Raw genomic sequence first — 26,487 nt, forward strand, 5'->3', positions numbered from 1 at the left:
CTAGGCTGATCTTAATCTCCTGATCTTGTGATCCACCCACTTCGGCCTCCCCAAGTGCTGGGATTGCAGGCGTGAGCTACCATGCCTGGCCTCTTTAGCATTTTTTAAAATGTGATTTTAAAAGTATGCTGTACCATTTGATTGGATTTTGATGGAGTACTTTTAAGTAAGTACCCAACTGTGTTCATGCTTTGATGCAGTAGACACCAAAGATAGTAATTTAATCTCTACAAATATGGATATTGTAAAATTATTTGTTAGTGAGAAATTACATAAAAATATAAGTTGCCAATACACAAGGAAGAATTAAACAAACTATATGATACTAACCTCATGGAATAATATGCAATGATTAGAAAGTATGATTTTGAGAAGTATGAATATGACAGTGTTTCTTTCTTATTAGTCAGGATCTACTAAGTTGTACTGTATAACTACTGCAAGTTATCAGTGGCTTAATGCAACAAAAGTTAATTTCTTGCTCACAATACATTTTTAAGATGAGTCAGGGCCAAGATTATAGACTTCTGTTTCACAAAATCACTCAGAAATTTTGGCTTACATAGATTTTATAGCTGCACCATTTGGACCTCATGATCTTCTTGCCCACTGTACCTGGGAAGAGAGGAACATGGAGAAGTCAAGCCTTCTTTCCTCTACTTTGGGTCATATTTTCATGTTACATCACTTTTGCTGATACTTCTTGAGTCATCATTATTTCTCTTCCTACAGTCCAGGAAGAGAAAGAGGACAGCATGATACTATGAGTACTAATAATATAAACCATAATTGAAGATTAAAAGAAGAAAAATATATAACCGTATGTGCATATATGTTCTTATAAACATGAATTAGGGGAAAATGTGAAAGATTATAAGATTTCAGAAAGATCTGGAATATTATTTAGTTTTTTTCTATTTAGAATTTTTATTAATGTTACTTATGTGGTATATAAAAGAGAAAAAATGGCTAAGCTTTTGAGAAAATGAGGCAGTATGTGCACAACAGAAAGAACAAGCATTTTAAAGTCAGTTCACTTATAAATGAGAGCTACACATTGAGTATACATGGACATAAATATGGGAATAATAGACAGTGTGGACTACTAGAGCTTAGATTTATAAGAGGCAGTGGAGTGGTAGTAGGAAAGGCTATGAAACCAGACTGCTGGGTTAAAAAAACTGCTTAGTGAGTATTGTGCTCTCTACCTAGGTGACAGGATTCTTCTTACATCAAACCTCAGCACTGTGCGATATTTCCATGTAACAAACCTGCTCATGTACCCTCTGTATCTAAAACAAAAGTTGATATTAAATAAAGAATTTTGATTGAAATCCCAACATTGTTCCATATTAGTTGGGCAACATATGCTGTAAAACAAGTCATTTAACCTTTTTAAGTTGAGATCCTGATTCCTCATCTTTGAAGTGGGGATAAAAATATTTACATTCTAGAGCTCTTGGGAGGATTAAATAAGATAAAGTATGTTTATTTCACTAACCCTAATATAGAACTCCCAGATAGTATTATAACCATATTAGCAACATGTAACTCATTTAGTCTTCATAACCATAATATCCAAGTAAGTAATATAATCCCAATTTTGCACATAAGGAAATTGAGGCACAAAGTCACATGGCTTAAGCAAGTGTCAGAACTGTATGTGAACCTAGGCAGGCTGGTTTCAGAGCCTTTCTTACTACCACTCTACTGCCTCTTATAAATCTATGCTTAGTGCCAACTAACAGTGTGAATTTAATACATGGGAACTATTTGTAGCTACAATACTAACTATAAATTAGTTTCAGCTGTTTTTATCATATGCTAATTAGAGATCAGATTAATTACATATATTTCCAATCAGTGAAGTTCTTCTAAACAGAAAAAACTCCATCATCTCAATAAACTTAACTCAAAGAATAAACAATTTTTGGTCTTATGAAGAGAATAAATAATGTAGGAAATTTATGAAGTTATTAATCAAGAATCCTATGTATATTTTTACTCATCCTTTTTCTGTTCCTTCATGTCCCATTTCAAATCTGATTTCATTTTTTCCATGTTTATAGTATTTTTGTTTCCTTTTCTATATCTTTTAAATTTTGAGATATTTTTAGTATTTGTATCATTAAGTTATTTTGCTTAAAATTGCAATTAAATGTAATGTCAATTTTTTAGTAAATTACATGTATACTAACATTTCTACTATGTTTTAAGTTATATGATAAAACTCATCACTAGCAAACAATCATTGAGGTTAAAAACAATCCTGATTAGAGCTGCTTACTTTGCTTTTTAAATTAATTACTCAAACACTATGGTTTTTATAACTTATGCTCATACCTGAAGTACAGTATTTTTTTCCATTGCTTATTTTCACTAATCATTGAAGTTCGTCTCCTTATGTTTTATTTATCTCTCTCCTTATCTAAAAAAATTTTTGAAGTTTCCCAATTCATTTAATCCATCAGCCTTTCAAATATTATTTTATTATTCCCACTTTGCTTTGATTTGTTGGTTTTGCTTGTATCAGGAAACTTCTTTCCATCTTGATTTTGAAATTATTGACTGTTCAAATCTAATTTACCTATAAATCATTAAAATAACAGATACTCTTGGCTTATTTCAGTATGAATAATTCACATCATTGACTTTTGCATAGGTAGGCCAACTCAGAACTGTCCTAATTAATGTTAAGAAGGCTGAACACCTTGTAGTATACTGATATTGCAGATTGTTATAAGCTTACAAAGAGCAGGCTTTTATTAATGACGAAAAAGGTAGAACTTGCTAGTTGCATTTAAAAATACATATATCTATCCCCATCCCCTTCTTACAGTTGACACTTATGTCTCCTACAAGTTCATAGTGTATAAACTTTGAGTGGTAGGAATAGAGAAGGATATTGATATTTGGGAGCATTACAAATGATATGGTCTTAGGTCAAAGCACAGATAGGTACTTGAATACAAACCAAAATATGATCCTTACATTCAACTAGTGAACAACTTAATTTAAAGTTTCAAGTGTTTTACAAATAAAAAGGATCTAGCAATCATGAATTTTATTTAAATTCATTTTATTTTATTTATGTCCATCAGTTTATCGGCTCAGCATTTCCTCTTCCACCTTAGATATCCCTTCTGAGATCATTTTATTTTTTCCTGTATTGTATACTTAGAAATTCCTTTAACAAGGATGTGTTGGTGTGAAATTTTCTCGGTTTCTGTTAGTATTCAGTGTCTTTCCCCAGTTTTATTGAAGTATAATTGACAAATAAAAACTATATATTCAAGGTGTACAGTGACGATTTGATATACGTTGTATAATGATTACCACAATCAAGTTAATCAACACATACATCAGCATACATAGTTATGTGTGTGTGTGTTGTGTGTGATGCGAACACTTAAGATCTACTGTCTTAGCAAATTTCAAGTAAACAATACATTATTAACTGTAGTCACCATGCTGTACATTAGATCCCCAAAACTTATTCATCTTATAACTGAAAGTTTGTACATTTTGACCAATATCTCCCCATTTCCCCGTGCTCTTCAGTCCCTGGCAACCAACCTTCTACCCTCTGCTTATATTATTTTGACTTTTATTTAAGATTCTACATATAGGTAAGATCATATAGTACTTGTTTTTCTATGTCTGGCTTATTTCATTTCGCATAATGTCCTCCAGATTTATTCATATTTTTGCATATTGCAAGATTTCCTTCTTTATATGGCTGAGGAATATGACTCGTGTGTGTGTGTGTGTGTGTGTGTGTGTGTGTGTGTGTGTATGTATGTGTATATATATAATGTGTATATATATGTATATATATACACACACACATATGTAAAATATATAATATATATACCACATTCTCTTTATCCATTGATCCACTGACAGACACTTATGTTGTTTCCATATCATGGCTCTTGTGGATAATGCTGCAATGAACATGGAGGTGTAACTATCTCTTTGAGATACCGATCTCATTTCCCTGGAAATATAGGCAGAAGTGGGATTGCTAGATCATAGGGTAGTTATGTTTTTAATTTTGAGGAACTTCCATAATGTTTTCCATGATGGATGCATCAATTTACATGCCCATCAACAGTGTACAAGGATTCCCTTTTCTCCATACCATCACCAATATTTATATCTTGTCTTTTTGATAATATCTATCCTAACAGGTGTTAGCTGATATCTCATGTAGTTTTGATTTGCATTTCTTTGATGATTGGGAAGTATGAGCACCCTTTCATGTATCTGTTGATCATTTTTATGTATTCTTTGGGAAAATGTTTACTCAGGTCCTATGCTCATTTTCAAATTAAGCTTTTTAAAAAAATTATGCTATTGAGTTGTATTAGCTTCTTATATTTTTTGGATACTAACTCCTTACCCTTTATGAGATACATGGTTTGCACGTATTTTTTCCCATGTTATAGGTTGCCTTTTCATTTTGCTGATTGTCTTCTTTGCTGTGCAGATTAAGTGTCTTTCTTGAAAGATAGCTTAGCTAGGCATATACTTCTAGAATAACAAAATTTTTTCCTAGGTACTTACAGATACTATTTTATTGTCTTGTTTCTTCTGTTTTGTTATTTTGTCATCTCTTTGCAGATTGTTTTTTTCCTGGAAGCTTTAAAAACGTCTCATTCTACTGTTTCAAATAATGTGTGTAGGAATGAATTTTCTTTTGCTTTTTTTGTTTGTGATTCCTGAATCTGAGGATTCATGTCCTCTATCAATTCTGGAAAGTTCTTACCTATTATTTTAAAATGGCATCCCTTCACTCTTCATTCTTACCTTAAAGAAATTTCAATTAGGTATATGTTAGACTTTCTCATATTAACCCCTATTTCTTTAGTTATTTCTTTTGGATTTTTTATATTTTTGTAATTTTATGCTATGTTCTGTGTAATTCCTTTAGAGCTTTTTCCTGGTTCCCTTATTCTTTTATCATATATCTAGTTAACTATTTTGCCCTTCCATGGAATTTGCAATTTTAAGAATTATATACAAATACATATATACACATAATTTCTCAGGGCTCTACTTTTTTACATCAGGATTTTCAATCCTGTCCCAGGGTTTGAGAGAAGTTTTCTTCCCTGGAATTCGGATTGTAAGGAGAAACAAATCACTAGCTTGGCAGTTTAGTAGCAAATCAGTCTTGCTCTGGGTCCTGCTCATGTCTTTCACCTTTTTTCAAATAACTCAGCTCTTGTTATGATACTTATGACTAAACCATCACTTTTCCCCCTTGTCAGCCAGCAAAGATTGATTTATCTTTTAAAAATCAGCTCCCATGTCTTTCAATGGAGTCTTTACTGACATTATCTGAAAAACTAACAATCTTTATGATTGTCACTTGTATTTCCTTCATAATACCATTATATTACTGCACTTACATCAAGTCTGTAATGTCTCTGTGGGAAGGAACCATGTCCTATTGGTTTTTGTGGCCCCAATAGTACATAAAAATCTATAAATGGATGCATGAATAAAGAGAATGTGGTATATATATATAATATACATATGCATGTATCTATACACACACATACACACCACACGCACACACACACAGTCACATTCCTGAGCCATATAAAAGAAGGAAATACTGCAATATACAAATAATATAAAAAGCAATAATAACAAACATTTATTGAAAACCTACTACATGCTAGGCAAATTAATAAACTTTACGTGTGTAAATAAGTCACTCAAGACAGAGAGATTACCTAAAATATACAAAGTCACATAGCTAGAAATTCATTAAAACAAGACTTGCATCTAGATGTTATGTGACTGCACATAAAACTCTTAGTCTCCATCCAGCACTGGCTTTCTGATGCCCTCCAGAATGAGAGAATGAGCAGCAGAGAGACAGGATACACTAGCAAGAATACAGACTTGGGCATCAAACTCAAGAGCTATGTGGCAGATGCTTTGGGAAGGACACAGCAGGAATTAAAGGAAGGCCTGCAAGACAGATGGAGCCTTGTGGTAAGGCATTTATGAACAAGTTAACATGAAGAGAATAAACACAGCATGGAGAGCAATAAGGAAATCTAGCAGCAGTTAATATCAGGTTCTGGGTACAAAACTAAATTCACAGGCAGAACAGAGGCTCCAGAAGGACCCTTAAGAACAAGTCAGTAATCAAATCTAGAATTAAAAACAAGCAAACTGGGTAGGCAAAAATGCAGGTTTCACTACCCTTTAAAATACTTTTGACCAAGTAAAACTCTTCTTAACTTCTCAGATACCTTTTATCCTTTAACTAGTAGATGTTAGGCCCACTAGGAGAGATAGTATTTCTTAGGTCACGGCAACAGTCAGAAGTATAACACTATATGTTGTGATGAACTTAATCCTGAAGCAGAAGGAGCTCCAGCATTGTCACCTCTGAACTTTGAACTCTGAACCTGACACTGGACTATTTCATTTCAGCAGACCAGAGCCTCCCTGACCTAACTGTGTGGTCCCTCAACTGGTCTTTCCATTTTGAATTGGTGGAGTTTTCCAAGTAAATAAAACACTATTCCTACATTAGAGGATTTTACCCTCCAATTCTTATTCTCGGTTCTATTTTTGCTTGCATGTGTAAAGATGAAACAATACATTTGCTTTGCATAAATAAATGAAACCTAATTTGGTTGGTTGGTATGCCAACAACCCAAGTAGATACTTTAGAAAGGAACTTAAATACTTCTTTAATAAAAATGCATAAGGAAAGAGAGTGATTTATTGGACTACCTTAGAAGAAATATATTTTATATGATTTAGTTAGTACAGTAGATGAAACAGATTTAACTTGTATTATCATGAGATGGTGTATGTCATAGATTAAATATGAGTTTAAAGACTGAATTTCAAAGTAATATTCCAACAAATTTTATGGAAATATAATATATACAGTGAAATTAAAAGGCTTGACTCATGCTTAGATTTCAGTTCAGTTAGTATTTATTTAAATTCTTACAACAGCAATTTCTGAGCTGATATTGGTATATATATTGGCTATTTAAAGCAGTATGATACAATTAGACCTTAAGCAGTTGAGTCTTTTATATTTGTACTGCACTTTAACTTACATGGTAATAAGAAAATGGAATGACTCTAGAGTAAATAATGAATGTATATGTTGAATTTTAGCATTGAATCTAAATGTTAATTTTCAATTTTCTTAATTTTTTACTTTGACATAAAAGTAATAAGATAAATAAGAAAACTAAGAAGTTAAAATCTTTCATCTGTTATTTAATGAAACAGTAGCAAAACATTATTAAATTTGAATGTAAAAGTAATATGGTATGTGAGGTGCTAAAAGTTTGGAAAATTCATATTTTAACATAGTGAAATGAGCCAAATCAGCCTTTGTTTTCTATGAAGTATTTAATATTAATGAAAATTGAAAAGTTTGAAGCCTTTGAAAATAATAAACCTTAAAAAACTAGCTCTTAGGTCATGTTTATAAAATATATGTGTCCATATGTTTTTACTGCTCCTTAAATTAATATTAGAAAATGTTTTATTTATATTAATGAAGATACTAACCCATAGACTGACAGAGACCATGCATTCCTTGAGTTATTAGAAAACTTCTTTGAAAGCATTCCATACCTACATTTTGTTAGTTACACTTTTTCACTTCCTTTCACACATCCAGAAGTTTATTCTTATACCCTCTTTTTTTATTTTTGGCAGAAATTAAACATTTTAAGTTAGTCATACCGTGGAGCAATGTTTTATGATCCAGTTTCTTCCCTACCATTTTCTATTCAACCCTTCATTCAGCAGTATATTTTTGAAAGATGTTTTATACTCAAAGTCATGTACATAGGTTGCCATCTTAATTACATGTCCATTTCCACACGATTTGAAGCCATGAATTTTTACTCATTAAAACATGACACATAGATATAAGTCAGAGTCACAGCAAGAAACAGATGGTTACTCAAAAGGGGTGATAAAAAGAGTTTAATGAAAGGACAGTGTATAAAGGTGTGGGCAAATAAGAAATAAAAAATGTACATATAAAGGTATAGGCAGGATAAAGGGAAATCCACTAGGGTTCTTGAAATCCTGCAGACCTGCAACAACAGGAATCTATTACTAACCCTAGGCCTAAAGGAATGAAGTGTGGGAGCAGTTATTAAATATTGGCAAGAGCTATAGCTGTAAAGGAGTCATAGGACAAGAGCTTTGTTCTTTGATAGAGGATTGCAGCCATTGCCATACTATGGCCTAACAGGAACTATGCCTCTCTTCTCTCACACTCCAGTCTTCTGGCATACTCTCCTCTTGGCTGAACTTAACCAGAAGGTGGAAGGCAAGGAATTTGGTGATGTAGCTGGTAAAGAGAAAGCATGGGGAAAAGAGTGCTAAGCAGATTTATAAGGGTTAGTGGAGAATATATAGTATACCATACTATCGTAATGGCTAATAAAAAGGCAGAAATGGTGGTTGCTTTTTAAAAATTGATATTATAAATAAAGCAGGGGATACAACCTTATGAAGGGGAATGTGGAGTATCTGCCAGAATGGCAGATTCATCTAATCTTTGACATGGCAATTCCACTTCTAGGAATCTGTCTCAAAAAATAAACTGGTAAAAATATAAAGTGATATATGTGCAAAGTTACCCATTTCCAATAATTGTAATAGTAAACGAATGGTGGCTATTCAAATGCCTGTCAGTAGGGGACTGGTTGACTGAATTATACTGCATCCATACCATGGAGTATTATACAGCTATAAAATGAATAAGAAGGATCTCTACATACTGTAAAAATGTATTGTTAAGTAAGAAAGCAAGGCACAAGAAAGTGTTTCTAGCATGCTATCTTTTTTTGTAAAGGGAAGAGAATATATTAATATATAAATAAAATTGCTTAGTTTATCAAGTGTAATAGTAGAAGAATAAATAAAAAATCAGTGAAAATGGAGATTTATAGGGAGAGGAAAGGAACAGAGTAGAAGACAGGGTTAGAAGTAGTTTAAGAAAGAATTCAGAATTGAAAATGAACTGCTTTGTCCTCTATTCATTCTACAATGCAAAGAGAATTGCGAAAAGGATTACAGCATGAATATAAAATATTTGAATTTTATAGCTCATGGCATTATTGTTACTTTTATTTTGTAAAAATGGAAAAATATATTTTGTTCAGACTGTGGACAAGAGTTACAGTAATTCAGAATAATGTATTTTTTAACATATTCATAGAGAGATTAATGATATTTACAAACAATTCCAGAAGAAATTGTTGATAGTTTTATGTGACCATTGTAACAATGAAGAGTGCTGGCCCATGTTAGCTGCTCTTCCATAAGGGAATGCACTGGTTCAGTTATGAAAGTTGAGCTAGAAACCTTTTCTTTTTTTTTGCTGTTGCTCTCTAATATTTTAGTAAAAAGTAACAACAAAAAAATTCTCCCCTTCCTAAATTTGGCACAACTGACACTTCAAAAATGGGAAAATATTATCTTGAAAAATAATGAATTATGGTTTGTTCATTTGATTAGAGCAGACTTAAGATATGATTTCTGTCAGATTAGTTACTGTTAACTAATAGTCTTTACCAGGGCAGGTGAAAACCTATTATTACGTCTTAAAATAAACTTAATGGATAGTGATGAGTACTTTTAAATGAAGTAGAATATCATAGAGTAGAAAATATCAGGGTACATTGTTAATAGTAAGTATTGGTTTGTGAAACTTTTGTTTACACATATATAAATATGTGACTGTGTTGGGATGTAAAATATATTTCTCACTATGGATCATGTCCAAACAAATTTTAAAACACTGTCCTGCACTGCTTACTAGAATCGATTATCTTATAAATGTTTATCCAATGGAGTTGGGTGTGGTGGCTCATATGCGTAATCTTAGCACTTTGGGAGGCCAAGGAAGGTGGATCGCCTGAGGTCAGGAGTTCAAGACCAGGCTGGCCAGCATGGCGAAACCGCATCTCTACTAAAAATGCAAAAATTAACTGGGCATGGTGTCGCATGCCTATAAGCCCAGCTATTTGGGAGGGTAAGGCAAGAGAATTGCTTGAACCCAGGAGCCCAGAACGGGGACGTTGCAGTGAGCCGAGATCATGCCACTGCACTCCAGCCTGAGCAAGAGCAAGCCTCCATCTCAAAAATAAAATAAAAATAAAAAAAAGTTTACCCAATGACATAGCAAGGGTAAATTGTATTAAGGTGCAATGTAATATGTTTATGTGTTTTCCTCCTTACACAGTGCTTAAGTTTGCTCCTAAATGCGCAAATACATGTGGAAATTAAGATTCATTGATGTGTTTGATGTTCAACAAATCTAGAGAGTAACTCAGTACAAAATGAGATAAGAATTTATCTTATTACGTGTTTGGGGTAACCAAAAGCTGGTACCCGGTACCATTTGTCCCTCTGCATTCTCTTCATCCTACCCCATGTTTACTTGCTATTGGTAACATGGAGGGAGGGACATGCTCTGTTAAAAATTTTTAAATAATATTGAAATGATCTTTCAAACTGTAACCAAAGTAGAGAGCTTTCAGTACATGTATTAGTATTAATTTGTATCTTGGGATTTTTTTTTTCCTGATAGAGTATACATTTGATTTCTCTTTGAAGCATCCAATGAGTATTTAAAGGGGGTACTGTATGTGAAGCTTCAAAACGAGACACTTATGTTGAATTATATTCATATTCTAGTTTCTAGTATTTTCTTTCAAATAAACGTTAAAATTAAGTCATTTTTACTTGCAACTTGTACGGTAATTAGTCAACTCTTTCTTATTTAGATTCTACTTCTATAAAATTTCACTCTTAGTATCTTTCCATCTATTTAATGGAATAATCTTTTGTTTGAGGATCGCATAGGTGCCTTATATAAATAAACAGAAAAATCATTTGCATAAGTTAAAAATTGTTTCAGGTCCTTGAAATAAAAATTAAATGTTTCACTGCTTAGGGTAAAACATCTTCTGACCTTTCACACAAAACTTTCAATTTTGCAGTTGTTTTTAAGAGCCTGCCATTGTAAGACATAGTGGAATCGTGCTTGTTTTGACCTTTGAACATGGATACATGATTTAGCTTTTGGCATTCTGCCTAACAGCACCTCAGAGGGCAGAGAGTCATTCTAATGTGACATATATTTGACTAGGTCTTGCAAAAATAATAAATTTGCTTTGTAAATATATCAGTAAGAGAGTCTAAATAGATTGAAACTTATATTTGTCTGGTTTGGGAAAATTATATAAATCCCATTTTTAGTTTTTTTGTATTGCATTTTATTGCTCAAACCAAGTCATTTTAAAAACTGCTTGGCCTATGAATCCTGTTTTATTTTTGTTTTTTCTTTAACTTTTTTCTATATGAAAAAAATACATTTCTTTAACTCTGATTGCAAACACTTAGCCCTGATCTGTCTCTTTATATGATACAAGACCACAGGCTAAAAAACATATCTTTCCACTCATTATGTATTTTGCTCTGTGTGAAGCACAGGAGAGCTGACCTCCCTGGTTGAAATGTATCTGTACCTGAAAGTAATGATTTGTAAAACACGGAGGCAAAAATCTTTATCAAGATTATGTTGAAGAATTAAGAAGCATATATATATATATGTGTGTGTATGTGTGTGTATACATATATATATATATATATATATATATATATATGTATACACTCACACATTCAGGCTTTTTCACAGACATGAGAATTTTTAAACTTTATTTGGTATAAAACATAATGTGTGTTAGGTATACTTTTCCCTACTTCAGACACCAGACTATAATGCCTTTTTTTGTGTTTTAACACTGCTATTTATTCCATTCTCGTAAGTATTTAGGAAAACAGTTAACCATATACCTCACACCTCATTTACCAGTTTAGCATCTAATTCCTTGAACTGTTTTCTAAGACAGTAGTAAACTAATCAGAAAAGCTAAGTGGAAACAGATTTTTAATGTCAAAGAATGGTGGAACTTGCTATACGCTGCTCTTATGGGGGTTTTAATTGTTTTTAATGTGTTATCCAAAGGAAGCCAAAAATATTGTGACATTTTTCTCTTAGATTCCTTTGCCTTGGTCATCTCAAATTAAAACCGATGGAAATAGTTATCTGTTCTGATTATCCATAAAGGTCCTGATAATGTCAACTAAAATATCACTCTCAAAAAGGATTTGGAATCTTTATTCTTATCAATGTCTCAATTTCTTCATTTACTTGCTGTGTTACTGTTGGAAAATGATAGCACCTCTCAGTTTGCCCCCCAAAACAAGGCAACCTAGTAGAAGGTTCCTCACTTATCATTTTCTTTGTTTTTTCAGAATATCTCTGACTATATAACAACCCTTCCAATCTTCTCCCCAAACCTCAGGAAAAAAAAAAAGAGTTCCTATCTTTAATGCTAGTAGCTTAGTTCTTAGATCAGAGTAATATTCTTTCTTGGCACCTGGGCTGGGGGGATTTTTATTTACTTCTTTCCTAGCATCTTAGTTCTCCTCTATATTGACACCTTTCTTTTAACCTTCAGGTATGCAAAGGTCTAACTGACTTGAAAAGAAAATGAATACTCTAATTTTGAAGATTCTCCTAATTATAATCTACTTTTCTTTCAATTATTCATTCTTGACTTGAGGAAATAACCACAAGATGTATTCAGAAACCCACTGGACCCAGAGTGAAACTGATTCCAGCTAGAATTTCATTGACTACCTGACATCCATAACTCCCTACTCTGGCTGGTGAGCCCAAATGACATTTTCAGTCTGCTTGGAATAATGTCAGTTCAGAGACAGTGTCCAGTTATCCCCCAAAGTCCAATTATTTCCTTTTCCCCAATACACAGTCATCCTGGTAAAAGGTGGTAGGTCTCTTTGAGGAAGGCTATGAGAAAGACTACAAATTTTTTGGCAGTATAGCAGGATCCTTTCTCTGGTGGATCTGGCCTCTCCTTCATTCAAGAGATTCTGGGTCTGTAAATTGGCCCAAATATGGACATTGACTGAGAGACCATGACTCTCTCTTTTAATGATTCAAGTTAGACTTCTTCACTGACCTTGAAGCCAACCTTTTTTGCTTCTACAGATCATATAAAAATTTAGTAGACTGCCCATTTATGTCACTTCTAGTGACACCTTAACTAACCAATACCATAGGTCTCTGAATCAGACTATTCTGATTACTGTTTTGACTACTGTTTATAGGGTAACCACACCCATCTTTGGTGATTAAGTGTTGTCTCTTGGCCCGTCCTGCTTGGGATCTAATTATCCCAATTACCTTTTAGGATTCCAGTTTGATGACAGCAGTTCCCATTGTAATTCCTGACTCACAGAAGAAAGAGACCATAGAGCTCTTCAAGGATGCTAGGGTTCTCATCACAAATTTGTTTCACATAGTCATGGTAAAAGATATGCCTTCTGAACCCTCCTGGACTGGGCAAACAAGCCTTAAATCATAAATCTACTCTAGCATTTCAGTCTTTCCAAGCATTTATATACTTTCCTCTACAGTGTACCAAAGCAGTTCTGGAATTTCAACTTCATTTAGGGTAGCCCACCTCTTGGTTCATGTTTTAGCCAACTATTCAAACTGTTAGAGGCCTTTCTAACCCTTTGAGCGACAACATTAAATCTAGAATCTCTGCTTAGTGGGCCCATATCAATAAAGTCAGCCTGAGACAATGTTATATTCCTTCCATTATTACCTCAACACCCTTAATATCAATTCCCACATATATCCTATGTATTTCTATCTGCATAAATTGGAAATATCTTGGCAGTTATTTGGAGTGTAGCTCAACTCCTTGTGGGTCACCTTTTGTACCTCACCTTTCAAGGCCCACTGGAACTTAAGTCTAGTCAAAGGTCTAAAAGCAAACATATGTGGTAGGGGGTAAGTTGATGACAATCAGCTATGCCTTGTGAGTCAAGAACTATATCCTCTTTTCTCGTTTATTCACGATAAAAAACCTCATTATTTTTTGCTTGATTAGATTTTGACTTTTGCATTTTCTCATATATTCCCCTTTCAAGGTTACCAATGATCATGCAGTCCAAGTTCAACAACATTGGAAAATAATTTTGCATCATTAAAAAAAAGTCTGTATGTTTTTTGACATTATTGATTCTTCTTTTCTCTTCTCTTTACTTTAATTCTTTATGGGCCCCTTATAAGAATTCGCCAAGATTGAGACATTGAATTTTTTTTCCTCCTCCTCTCTCTGTTCTGTCCATGCCCTTAAATTAATAGTGATTTCTTTCTTTTCTGGATTCCCACGACTTATGTTCACTACTACATATTATGGCACTCTGTCAAAGATTTCTTCCTTAATGGAAGAAAGGCAGGTCCCCAATGTCTGATGCTCCAATGTAGCTGATAGAAGAAAACATTTTTTTTATATTTTAAATTTAATTAAAAAAATTTCTTTTTCAGTATACTCTGGCTTTCAAAGAAGAAACAAAAACCTTTTTTTTCTACTAGACATATACTACAAAAGACAGGAATAGAGCTTGGAAGCTTCACTCATCTTTAGTCTATCTTTTTATTTCTCCTTTTGTGCTCAGTGTTCACTTTTAAGGTCATTTTTATAGAGGTATGCATAACCAGATAAAAGTTGGAAATACAATAGTTTACATTTTACTTCATTCAGAATTTTGTATTTCATTCATTCCTTCATTGTCAAAATGGATTATACTCAACTCCCCCCATTCTATTTTGTGTACCAAATTAGTGTCTGTATTATTTTGAGCATGTGTTTAGTACTCAGAAGACATAGTCTCTATTGACTCATTCTAAATTGGCAAAAATATATAGATAATTTATTGTTTAGTTTGAATGAAATGCATTATATTGAAGCAAAGTAATTAGAGTTGCCTTTTACCTAATAATTGCTACTAATTGCTTTCAAGGGATTAGATCCCCCAACCCCATTTTTAATGACAGTGGAATTATTTTACCCTGCTATAGCATTAGTGGTGTTAATACTAGTGATTTTCATATTTTCCTTGCATAGTTCAAAATGTCATCTTGTTAACAAGAATTCTTCATCAAGGATAAAAGTGGATATTATTAAATTGTTAGGATAACTGTTTGTTTTTTTGCTTTTCATCTCACTAACAAATGGTGACAACTGGAATGTTTGACTGCCTTCAGTGTCATAAAAAACCAAATGATATTTCTTCAAATATGTGGTCAAATTTATTTTTGTCTTTTTTTTAAGCCAATGCTTAATAATCAAATAGACTACTCATGAACAACTAGATTTAAGTGACTGAATTAAACCTTGAAATATTAGATTATATCAATGTTTGTTTTTTGAAATTAAGATAATATATGTGTTATCATTTAATCTTCTTTCTCTTTATTTTACAGAGAAATGATGAAGAAGCAGTTGTGGATAGAGGTGGAACTCGTTCTATTCTCAAAACACACTTTGAGAAAGAAGATTTAGAAGGTAAGACCTTTCTTCTTGGGATAGCTATTGGTGTGTTTTCCAAAAGTATTTGAAGGATAAATGTAGTTTGTCATATTATGAAGAATTGCAAAAGTTGGTATGGGAGTAATGGTAGTATACTGGGGAGGGGTACATCTGATTGTTTTGGTACAGTTTGGAATGTCAGCAGGCAGACCTGAAAACAATGAGAAGCATCAGTTCATCCAACAGACATTTATTGAACCCCTACTATATTCAAGGCATTCTACTGTATATCAGTCTTTCAATAATCCTTGCTTCATAGAATTACAATCAATTGAGAAATGAGGACAGATCAGCATAACAAGTGCTGTATGAGAGGTAAATTTAGGACAGGAGGGGTATCTAACTAAGACTCTGGTGTCAGAGTAGGCTGTCACTGGAAGAGAAGTAAGGACAACTAGAATTTTCATTTTATGCTTACACACACACACACACACACACACACACACACACACACACACACACACTAGGAAGAAGGATGACTAATTCAACAGGGAGGTAGTATGATCTAGTGGTTAACTGTATAGGCTCTGAAACCAGACTGCAGTGGATTCAAATACCAGTGCTACCTCTTGTTTACCCTAGGAACTTCAGCCAATTAGTTAGCTTTTTTGCACCTCATTGTTCCGAACTGTTAAAGCAAGGATAATATGGAATATATTTCCTAGTTTTTCTATAAGAATTAAGTGAAAATTACTTAGAATAATACCTGGCAAAAGAGTTGTATAAATATTGTCAATTATTGTTATACCAATATTTAATGTACATACAGGATTAATTTTTATTTTTAACTATAAATTATTACTAGTGAGATACAAGGTTAGTATTTGTCATCTTTTGATTGAAAAGTGAAACCAAGGTGATCTTAAGTGCAAGTCCTCAGAGAGAGCGCCCAATAAACTACTGAGTTGAGAGGTAAGGGATTTTTCATTTTAAGCATTGTAATATAACCATTTATAGTACAATTAAATTAATTGTTCTTGGATCTTATCTTTAGTCACAACACTAACATAACTAGAGAATTACTATAATATTTAGAAACAACTCTCAACAACTATATGACTCTGTTCCTGACATTTTGCTTATTGTACAAAAACACTCAGATCTAAGAAGGTTATGCTTACTCGGTGGGCCTATTGATTTTCTATGTTATCCACATTCATTACATCAATTTAAGGGAGCAAAACCCTGAAAAATCTAAACTGGTAATGAATAATATAAAAATAATTTATCTTTGGGTTTGACATGCCATTACATTTGTTAAAAAACAACATATTTACCTTGCTGTTTATGTCGTGCTATGATAAGCTATCCTTATATTTACTAAACATATATAAAACAAAAACCTAACAAAGAAAGATAGTAGCCCAGAAATATACTCAACTCCAAGAAAAATCCATCTTGAGTTTAAAGATTGTGAATGATCCTTTTAGATGGAAAATACTTAATAAAAATTGGATTTACTAAGATCGTTTTAATTATTATACCTACATATATTACATGTGCCTTGCTTGGCATGGTTAAGAAATACAGACAACAGTGTGCAGTGCTTACTAAAAAAGATTTCTGATTGTAGAGCACAATTGGATTAGCCAGATTTTGTTCAGTTTACTGATCTCAATAATGGGTAATTTAATCCGAGAAGCTAATAGCTGTGATTAAGTCATTGGTGATTGAAATTAACTATAGAATGCAAATTAACATTGAATTTTAGAACTTTGATGGAAAATAGGAAAAAATCTAATTTATATTGGCATTCTAATATGTGTTTAACACACAGCCCATCCTAAATAAACAATCTAGAATTTGACGATGCTATGGAGGGTTCTGTTGTGATGCGCACAAAAATTTAATAGGTCTATTAGTTGTTCTGGATCGATTAGCCAGAGTTAGGAAATAGTGCGAGAGTGAAGTGATGGATATTGCCGTTCAGCAAGAATCAGCTGGCAGCAAAATAAAATATCACATAAGTGGGAGAGCACCAAGGAGAAAGATAGCATTACTGAAATAATGGCGGTGGTAATTCATCTTCTGTTTGGGGTTGCTATAACAGAATACCACAGACTGGATAATTTATAAAGAAGAGAAATTTATATCTAACAGTTCCAGAGACTGGGAAGCCCAAGACTGGGAGGTCCATATCTGGTAAGGGCCTTTGTGCTGTATCATCCCATGGTGGAAGGTGGAAGGATGAGACGGGGGAGAAAGATTGAACTCTCAGTCTCAAGCTTTTTGATAATCCACATTAATCCATCCATTCCTGAGAGTGGAGCTCTCATGACCTAAATACTTTCCTATTAGGCCCCACCTCACATATTGTTGCACTGGGGATTAAATTTCCAACACATGCTTTTTGAGGACACATTCAAACTGTAGTATCCTCCTTTTGTGCAATTTAAAGGAAAAGAACAAAACTCCACTTATAAAGAGCTTCTTTATTAAGGCAGTTAATACACAATAAATATTTTAAATAAAATAGAGTTTAGAATTGCTATCACAGATAAACACATTTAAAAAATATCTGAACTCTGTTAAAATTTTACATTTGAAAATGAGTGTTTCTCAGGAGTTATGTGTATATATTTATTTAATAAAATTACTAAGTAATATAACATCCTGAGTACAGGTTGTAGAAATGCCAGATGGTTAAAAATATCTATAAAGTCTCAAGTGCAATATATTTAATAGAAACTGATCCCCTGCTCAATAACAACAGCTTGATATAATATATTCATTAATGTCTTCATATGTATGTTATACATTCTGCTAGATATAACAAATGTATAATTTTCTCTCTTTAAGTTTCATTTTACATATAGCTTGTACGATTTTATGTCTTTTCCTCCTATTAAAATAGAAAGAAAACAATCTTATTGGATTCTTCTATTCACCTCCTATTTTTGTGAACCATGCAATCAGTACAATCTTTCAATTTATCTCAGTGGTGTCTCTATGCTACTCATCTTATCCTTTCCTTTCCATTCCCACTGCCACTGCTCTACTTCTTTCTCTCCTACGTACTGTAGACTGAGTCTTTCTCATTATACAACCTCCTTAATACTGCCTGAGTATTCTTTCTAAGCCTACTTCTGCTCTTGCAATAAAAAAGTGAAGATATTGAATTCCTGTAATTAGACAATTTCAGGATTCTGAGTAGAGAAAAATTGTTGATGGGGGAGACTATTTTTGTTTTTGGTCTCCCACATCAGTGTGAGATGTGTACTATCTAAGTGTAAGATTATAAAATGAGAAATAAATTAATACCCTTAAAATTCTTTCCTCTACTTGCCCTTTAACACATGTCATATAAAACATATGATACCCAGATAAATTTGAATTTAAGGTAAATAATAAACAACTTTTTAGTATAAGTAATCCCATGCAATATTTTTATTTGTTGTTTTTATTTGCTAAATCTGGAAGCCCTAGAATGGATGTTACAATGAACCACCAATATTCCCCTTTAAGAATTGAGACATTTATTTCCTCAGTTGCCAGAGGTGTTGCCTGCTTGATGGTTTAATACGTACCTATGTTCTTCCCCAGGAATTACCTTCAGCTGAAAGGAGCTGCCTCTTGTCTATGGGAGCTGCCTCCCCTGTGGTTTACTGAATGAGTATAACTCAATGAGTACATGACCCTGTAGTCAATGAAGGCTTACAAAAGCCTGCCCCTCTTGCCTCAATATGAGACAACTCTGAAGGGCTATCCCAGCATCAGAGTTCCATGTGGAATCAATTGATACCTCTACTGCAATTGTACCATAATTTCAAGTTCTCCCTGTACCAAATTCTGCTTCCCATAATCCTTCAGTGTTGTTATTGCTGACAGTTCTCTTCAACAAACTCCCTGAACACATATCTCAGAATCTGTTTCCTGGGGAAGCCAATCCTTTGATTGTTCATTTCTCTGTTTCCTGAATAGTTCCAGTAGACATACTTGGTAGTTGGCAGGACCACCACATTGGTTATTTAGCTTGTGGAGGTAAGAACTATTGTAGAGGGTTAGGGGACTCTAAAACTACTTGATTTGGCCATGATAGTAAATGAGTGTTGCATCTGAGAGAGAATAGCAGTTTATTCTCAAGTTTCTCTGCTTTTAAAGGCCTAAAGTGTGTGGCTACAACTCAAACTTGTCACATTCTAGAGATTGATAATGGACTACTTCAAATTCAACCAGCTGGTAGTACCAATTGCAGCTGCCTTATCAGATGTGGGATCTTTGCTACAGCAGGTTAACGTGACCTTGGGAACATGGTATGCAGCTGTTGATCTGGAAAATGCATTTTCTCCCAATTACTATCAAGAAGCAGTACCAGAAGTAGTTAACATTCCTGTGGGAATTACAACAGTACATATTATTGGTTTTGCTCCAAGACTATGTTAACTCTCCTACCTTCTATCATAATAGAGTCCAAGATGATTTGGATGAGTAAATGTTTTTTAGAACATCACACTGTTTCACCATATTAACCCAATGACCAGGAAGTGACAAGTATGTTGGAGGTCTTGGTAAGAGAGACACATTTCAGTGTCTGTTTCTCAGTGAATCTGATTAAAAGACAACATGAAAGAGAATGCCACTCTATACTGAGCCTTAAACTCCAGGGTGGATGCATGGATAGGTGAGGTGAGTTTCCATATGGACTCAGTGAAAATAACCCAGTGCCCCTTCAGTTTTTCTTATTACCTCAGTTATCTCTTCATTGTTCACTTTGGTCCTATCCAGTTTTTCTTGGAATGGATGACTGTACTCTTTTAAATTTAATGAATATTTTATTTTTTTAGATAAGACCTTTGTTATATCTTCTGCAGGCATAAGGGTAAATTAATGAAGCAAGTTACTTAAATAGTATGATCAATTAACTAATTAAATGATCATAAAGAGAAGAAAATTGAATAGCTAAAGGTGATGTGCTATAATTTTAGCCATTTGAATGCAGCGATCAATTACCAATCAAGGCAATGCTATTAAACAATGGAACTGTTTTTCTTAATTATTTGAAAATATTTTTATGTGGATCAAAAAGGAATAGTATGAGTTATACTATCTTAAATGTTAACTGAAATTGGTGCTACTAGTTAGTTGAGTTTGAAGTAGTCCAGTCATCCTCTAGGAAGTGACAGGTTTCTGTTGTGGCCACACTGATGCATACTTTAGGTCTTTAAAAGCGGCAGAACTTGAAAAGGAACTCTGCCATTCCCCTTCAGATGCATACTGATTTTCCTAAGTATTGCCAGTATACTGTTCAGTAATGTTAAGTACATTCACATTGTTGTGCAACCAATATCCAGACTTTTATCATCTTGCAAAATTGAAACTTGTTATACAAACAATAGCTCCCCTTTTCTTCTGCCTTCAGTTCCTGTCAACCCCCATTCTACCTTCTGTTTCTATGAATTTAGCTACTTTAGATATTTCATACAAATGGAATCATATACTATTTGTCTTTTTGTGACTGACATATTTTATTTAGTATAAAGTCCTCAAGTTTCAGTCATGTTGTAGCATGAGCCAGATTTTTTTCCATTTTTTAAGTTGAATAACCTCTCATTGCATGTACCACATTTCCCTTGTCCTTTCAACTGTAGAATTTTTGAGTTGCTTCACTATTGTGAATAGTGTTGTTGTGAACATGGATGTGCAAATATCTCTTTGAGATCTTGTTTTCAATTCTTTTGAAGATATACCCAAAAGTGGGAATAGTGGATTGAATATGATAATTCTATTTTTATTTTTTTGAGGAACTGCTATACTGTTTTCCTTAGTGGCTGCACCATTTTACATTCCCACCAATAATGCACAAGGGGTCTCCACATCCTTGCCAACACTTGTTATTTTCTGGTGTGTTTGTGTGTGTGTGTGTGTATTTTGATAGTTATAGTAATGTCTGTGAGGTGATATTTTACTGTAGATTGATTTGCATTTCCCTAATATTGATGTTTAGCATCTTTTTATGTACTTGTTCCTCATTTGTATATCAACTTTGAGAAATTTCCATTCAAGTCCTTTGTCTTTTTCTTTTGAGACAGAGTCTCACTCTGTCACCCAGGCCGGAGTGCAGTCGCGTTATCTTGGCTCACTGCAACTTCCGCCTCCAAGATTCAAGCAATTCTCCTGCCTCAGCCTCCTGAGTAGCTGGGACTGCAGGTGCATGCCACCATGCCCAGCTAATTTTTGCATTTTTAGTAGAGATGGGGTTTCCATATTGGCCAGTCTGGTCTCGAACTCCTGACCTCATGATTCACACACCTCAGCCTCCCAAAGTGCTGGGATTACAGATGTGAGCCACTGAGGCCAGCCTATCTATTTTTTTTAATAGACAAATGACTTGAATAGACATTTAACTGTATTAAATTTAATTTTTTAATTTTAAAATTAATTTCTAAATTTTTAAAAAATTTAATAGGATTAAATAAACATTTAAATTATTATTAGTTTAACATGGCTGTTTTATTGTTGTTGAGTTGTATGAGTTCTTCATATATTCTAGACATTACCCTCTTATCAAATATATGATTAGTCAATATTTTCTTCCATTCTATATGTTGCCTTTTAAATCTATTAGTTGTGTACTTTGATGCACAGAAATTTTTTAGTTTGATACAGTTCATTTTGTATATTTTACTTTTATTGCCTATGCTTTCAGTATCATAGCCAGGAAATCTTCGCCAAATTCAATGTGAAGTGTTTTCCCATGTTTCTGTATTAGTCCATTTTTATGCTGCTGATAAAAACATACCCGAGACTGGGCAATTTACAAAAGAAAGTGGTTTGATGCACTTCCAGCTCCGCATGGCTGGGGATAGCTAAAATTGTTTTCTGACCAGAATAATTGTAATTTCAAGTGTTTTACACTAAAAATCCAAATATAGTAAGTGCATATCTTGTAACTATAATACAATATTTTGCAACTAAAGTGAAAAACAGTTTTAAAAATAAAGAAATGAAAAGAGTCAAAAAATTAGGGCTGGGTTTCTACTTTCTAATATTTTACCTCTAAAATCTTATGCCAAAGATATTGGCAAATAATAGCCTATTGGTCAATTTTTTCCTGCCACCTTTATTTGCATGGCCTTTGAGTTAAGAATAATTTTTACATTTAAAAATGATAGGCAAGGGTCAGAATAATAACTTCTAAGATTAAATTACATAAATTGAGACTTCAGTGTTCATTTATTGGAACAAGGCCATCTTCATTAATTACATTTGTCTATGGCTGCTTTTGCACTACAATGGTAGACTTAAGTAACTGTGACAAAGAATATATGTGGCCCCATCTTGGTTTACACTGCTACTCAGTGAACTACAAATCACAGTGAGCTTGAGTGCCGTTCATATTACTGAACATGAGATTTTGTTTTTATTACCAGTGCATATCTATTATGTCAGAACAAGAAAATAAGAGAAAAGTGAACTTTGACTGTCATGCTTTTATGGTACAGTGTAGTGTGGACTATTCTGTTTTGTGATTAGATGACAAAATATGTATTTATTATGTAATGACACTATAGCTGTGCTAAAAGAATAGAATATATCTCCACATAAACAGACGAATCACTTATCACAATATTCCTGACTCACAAGAAGACAACAGTCACAAATATTAGAAGGTTTAAAATGGAATCTCTCATTATAGCAGAGTTTTCTCACAAAACAGAAAAGACAGTGAAGCTTCAACCAATGTACATTTCTAAATGGCTCATTTGTTAGCCAACTATATCCTTATAAGACTGTGGCACTCTAGACAGGGCTATCAAATTGTCCACCCACACAATACATGCCTTAGTGAAAAGCTCAGTACAAGTTTCAGGCAATTTAAAAATCTTAGCCTTTATTATATTGAAATGAAGTCAAATTATTTTTCTATTATGATCCCTTTTGAAATAAGCTTTTACACATTTCTAATGCTTTCTTCAGAACAGCTCATATAAATTGATGATTTTTTAAAAAATTCTTTTATTTCAATTTAATCTATTAATATTTTAGATCTCATTCTCAGAGAAAATTACTTTATTGCATGTAAAGTAATTGCAAATAGAATATAGTTCACAATTTCCTTCCAAATTAAGCTTGAGCCTTGTAAAAATATTTTTAAGTGCCCAATAATATTCAGATATTATTTGCCATGTGTTTATTTTCATAGGAAGAGGTAATATGTTTAATGAAAATACATATCTAAAAGGATAATCTGATTTTGTAAAATTATAAATTCTAGTTTTCAGTCAAAACAACCCCGAACATGAACTTATCAGAATCTTGTCTGACTGACTACAACCCCTTGCCTAACCTTAAAAAACACACCACCAGCCCCACTCTCCACAAGTGTAGCCAAACCAAGGGAAATGAGTCAAGTAGGCTTCATCCCAGGAATGCCAGGCTGGTTCAACATACTCAAGTCTATAAACATAATTCACCACATAAACAGAACCAAAGACAAAAACCACGTGATTATCTCAATTGATGCAGAGAAGGCCTTTGACAAAATTCAAGAGCCCTTTATGCTAAAAACCCTCAATAAACTAGGTATTGACGGAACGTATCTTAAAATAATAAAAGCTATTTATGACAAACCAACAGCTAATATCATACTGAATGGGCAAAAACTGGAAGCATTCCCTTTGAAATCTGGCACTAGACAAGGGTGCCCTCTCTAACCACTCCTATTCAATATCGTACTGGAAGTTCTAGCCAGAGCAATCAGGCAAGAAAAAGATATAAAGGATATTCAAATAGGAAAGGAGGAAGTCAAATTGTCTCTATTTGCAGACGACATGATTGTATATCTAGAAGACCCCATTGTTTCAGCCCAAAATCTCCTGAAACTGATAAGCAACTTCAGCAAAGTCTCAGGATACAAAATCAATGGGAAATGAGAAGTAGAAACATAGATACCTAGGTCAGAGTGAAATGCAAAGAGTAAAAATAGTATCTTGAGCTTTCAGAACCATAAATTTTCAAAATGAGCCAGAGGGCAGAGCAGCAGCTATATTTTCAAACAGAAGTAACTACAACTTTCTAAACAACTACCATGTTATGTTATAGGATAAAAACTGCAGGAAACTATGGCTTAATGTCCTTTTGTATATCAGATAAGTAGGAGGAAGTATCAGTGGTGTGCTTTACTTGGTGAGAGAAGCTTATTAAACATATTCAATAAATATCTTCCACTTATATCCTTTAATGCAATAGAATACTTTTTTATAAATTCAACTTGTGTGTACATTGACAGAAAATGTTCTACATAAACCTGTATTTTTCTTGGGTTTTGAGATGTATGTTTCATAAGATATCTATATATGTATTAAAATTATTTAAATATCAGGAAAAAAACTTGTTTTTGATGAAATCATGGTTAATTATAGCAGCAAAGTGTGCCAAGAGTAAACAAACTTGTTTAATGCTATTAGTCTTTAAGTGAGAACAGTTGATTGAAGAGTTGGGGACACTGGAGCAACAGAGATGGTCAATGAAAAAAATGACAGAAGACTGGTGTCAGCAAAGTGTGGAGTAAGAAACCTTCCTCCCCACCACAAATACACCAATTCAGGAACAATTTACTGAAAAGTTCTCTTTGTGGGAAATCCAGCAACTAATTGAAGGGCTCCTGCACCCTGGGTGAGTGCAAAATCAGATCCATTGAAGGTTGTAAGGATATTCAGGACATCTGTTTGCCAGAATTTCTACCCCCAGCACACCACCATATAATTGGATAAAGAGTCCCAGCTCTCAGCTTCTTCTAGAGGAGGTTTGTGTATCCAGTACCCCAACTTTGATGGGTGCTACCCAAAAGACTGGCTTCTATCTTCTCTGTCTTAAAGTGCTAATAGTGTGTAATTATCTAGCCACCTGGGGGAGAACAGAGATGGTAGCTTAGGTTGGTAGCCACCATAGCTTTTCCTCTCCAGTTTGGAGCATAGAGCAAGCAAATCCCCATCTTTCAGCTTCAGCTTCTCCCTGGGGATGGAAAGAGTTGATCCAAACATCAAACTTTCCAGGGGTTTTCCAAAGGATTGGCTGAAATCCCAAAGGACTCAGTCTCACTTATCCTGGTGCATTGACAAGACCTGGCAAACCCTAGACACCTAGGGCTGCCAGAAATACACAAGGAAATGAGTTGAACAAACATGAGGTTTAAGAGGTTTTAGAATCTCTGCCTAGACTGAGTGGTGGGTATCTTCCATATGAGGCCAGCCCTTTGTGAAGACTGGGAGAGAAGCCTGCTTTGTCTGATGCAAAGACACAAATGCATAGAGTCAAGGAAGATGAAGAAACAGGAAAATATGTTCCAAACTAAGTAACAGAAAAATCTCTAGAATTTGACTCTAATGAAATAAAGATATACAATTTACCTGGAAGAGAATTTAAAATAACTGTCCTAAAGATTTTCACTGAGAAAAGGAGAACACTGCATGAACAAAGTGAGGATTTCAGCAAAGAGATAGAAAATATTTAAAAAGTACCAAACAGAAATCCTGGAACTAAAGAATAAAATAAGTAAATTCAAAAATTCGCTAGAGGGATTTAACAACATACTAGATCAAGCTAAAGAAAGAATCAATAAACTTAAGTAAAGGCCACTGGAATTTGCTGAGTCAGAGGAACAAAAAGGAACTTTAATGAAAAAGAATAAAGAAAGCTTAAAGAACTTATGAAACAACTGGGCAACCGGGAAAACTAGACCCAGTGAAACTGTTTTTCAATCATGAAAGAGAGATAAAGTTTTTCTAGACAAACAAAAACTAAGGAAGTTCATCACAACCAAACCTCCATGCAAGAAATGCTAAGGGAACCTCCTCAACTTGAAATGAAACAATACTAAACAACAACATGTCATAAGAAAGTATAAAAAGTATTGGTAAAGATAAATATATAGACAAATGCAGGACTGTAATTCTGCAATAGTGGTAGGTAAACAGCTTTTAATTGAAGTAAAAAAGTTAAAAGACAAAGTAGCAAAATGCTTTCAATAACTAAAATACTTTTCATAAGTAAA

The 26,487-nt window shown here is 33.7% G+C and overlaps 1 protein-coding gene across 20 annotated transcripts in view; it reads left to right on the top strand.

Annotated features, from left to right (window-relative positions):
• SLC4A10 (solute carrier family 4 member 10) overlaps positions 1-26,487 on the top strand; it is a 350,715-nt gene that overhangs the window by 124,067 nt on the left and 200,161 nt on the right. For all 20 annotated transcript variants that reach the window (XM_032286540.1, XM_032286535.1, XM_032286537.1 and 17 more), the window contains one exon: positions 15,389-15,470. In XM_032286540.1, the coding sequence (XP_032142431.1) occupies positions 15,389-15,470 (82 nt within the window). The remainder of the gene's footprint in view (positions 1-15,388; positions 15,471-26,487) is intronic.

The sequence above is a fragment of the Sapajus apella genome, unplaced genomic scaffold (assembly GCF_009761245.1).
Source record: "Sapajus apella isolate SASKATOON/1434 unplaced genomic scaffold, GSC_monkey_1.0 scaffold18, whole genome shotgun sequence".
Lineage (NCBI taxonomy): Eukaryota > Metazoa > Chordata > Mammalia > Primates > Cebidae > Sapajus > Sapajus apella.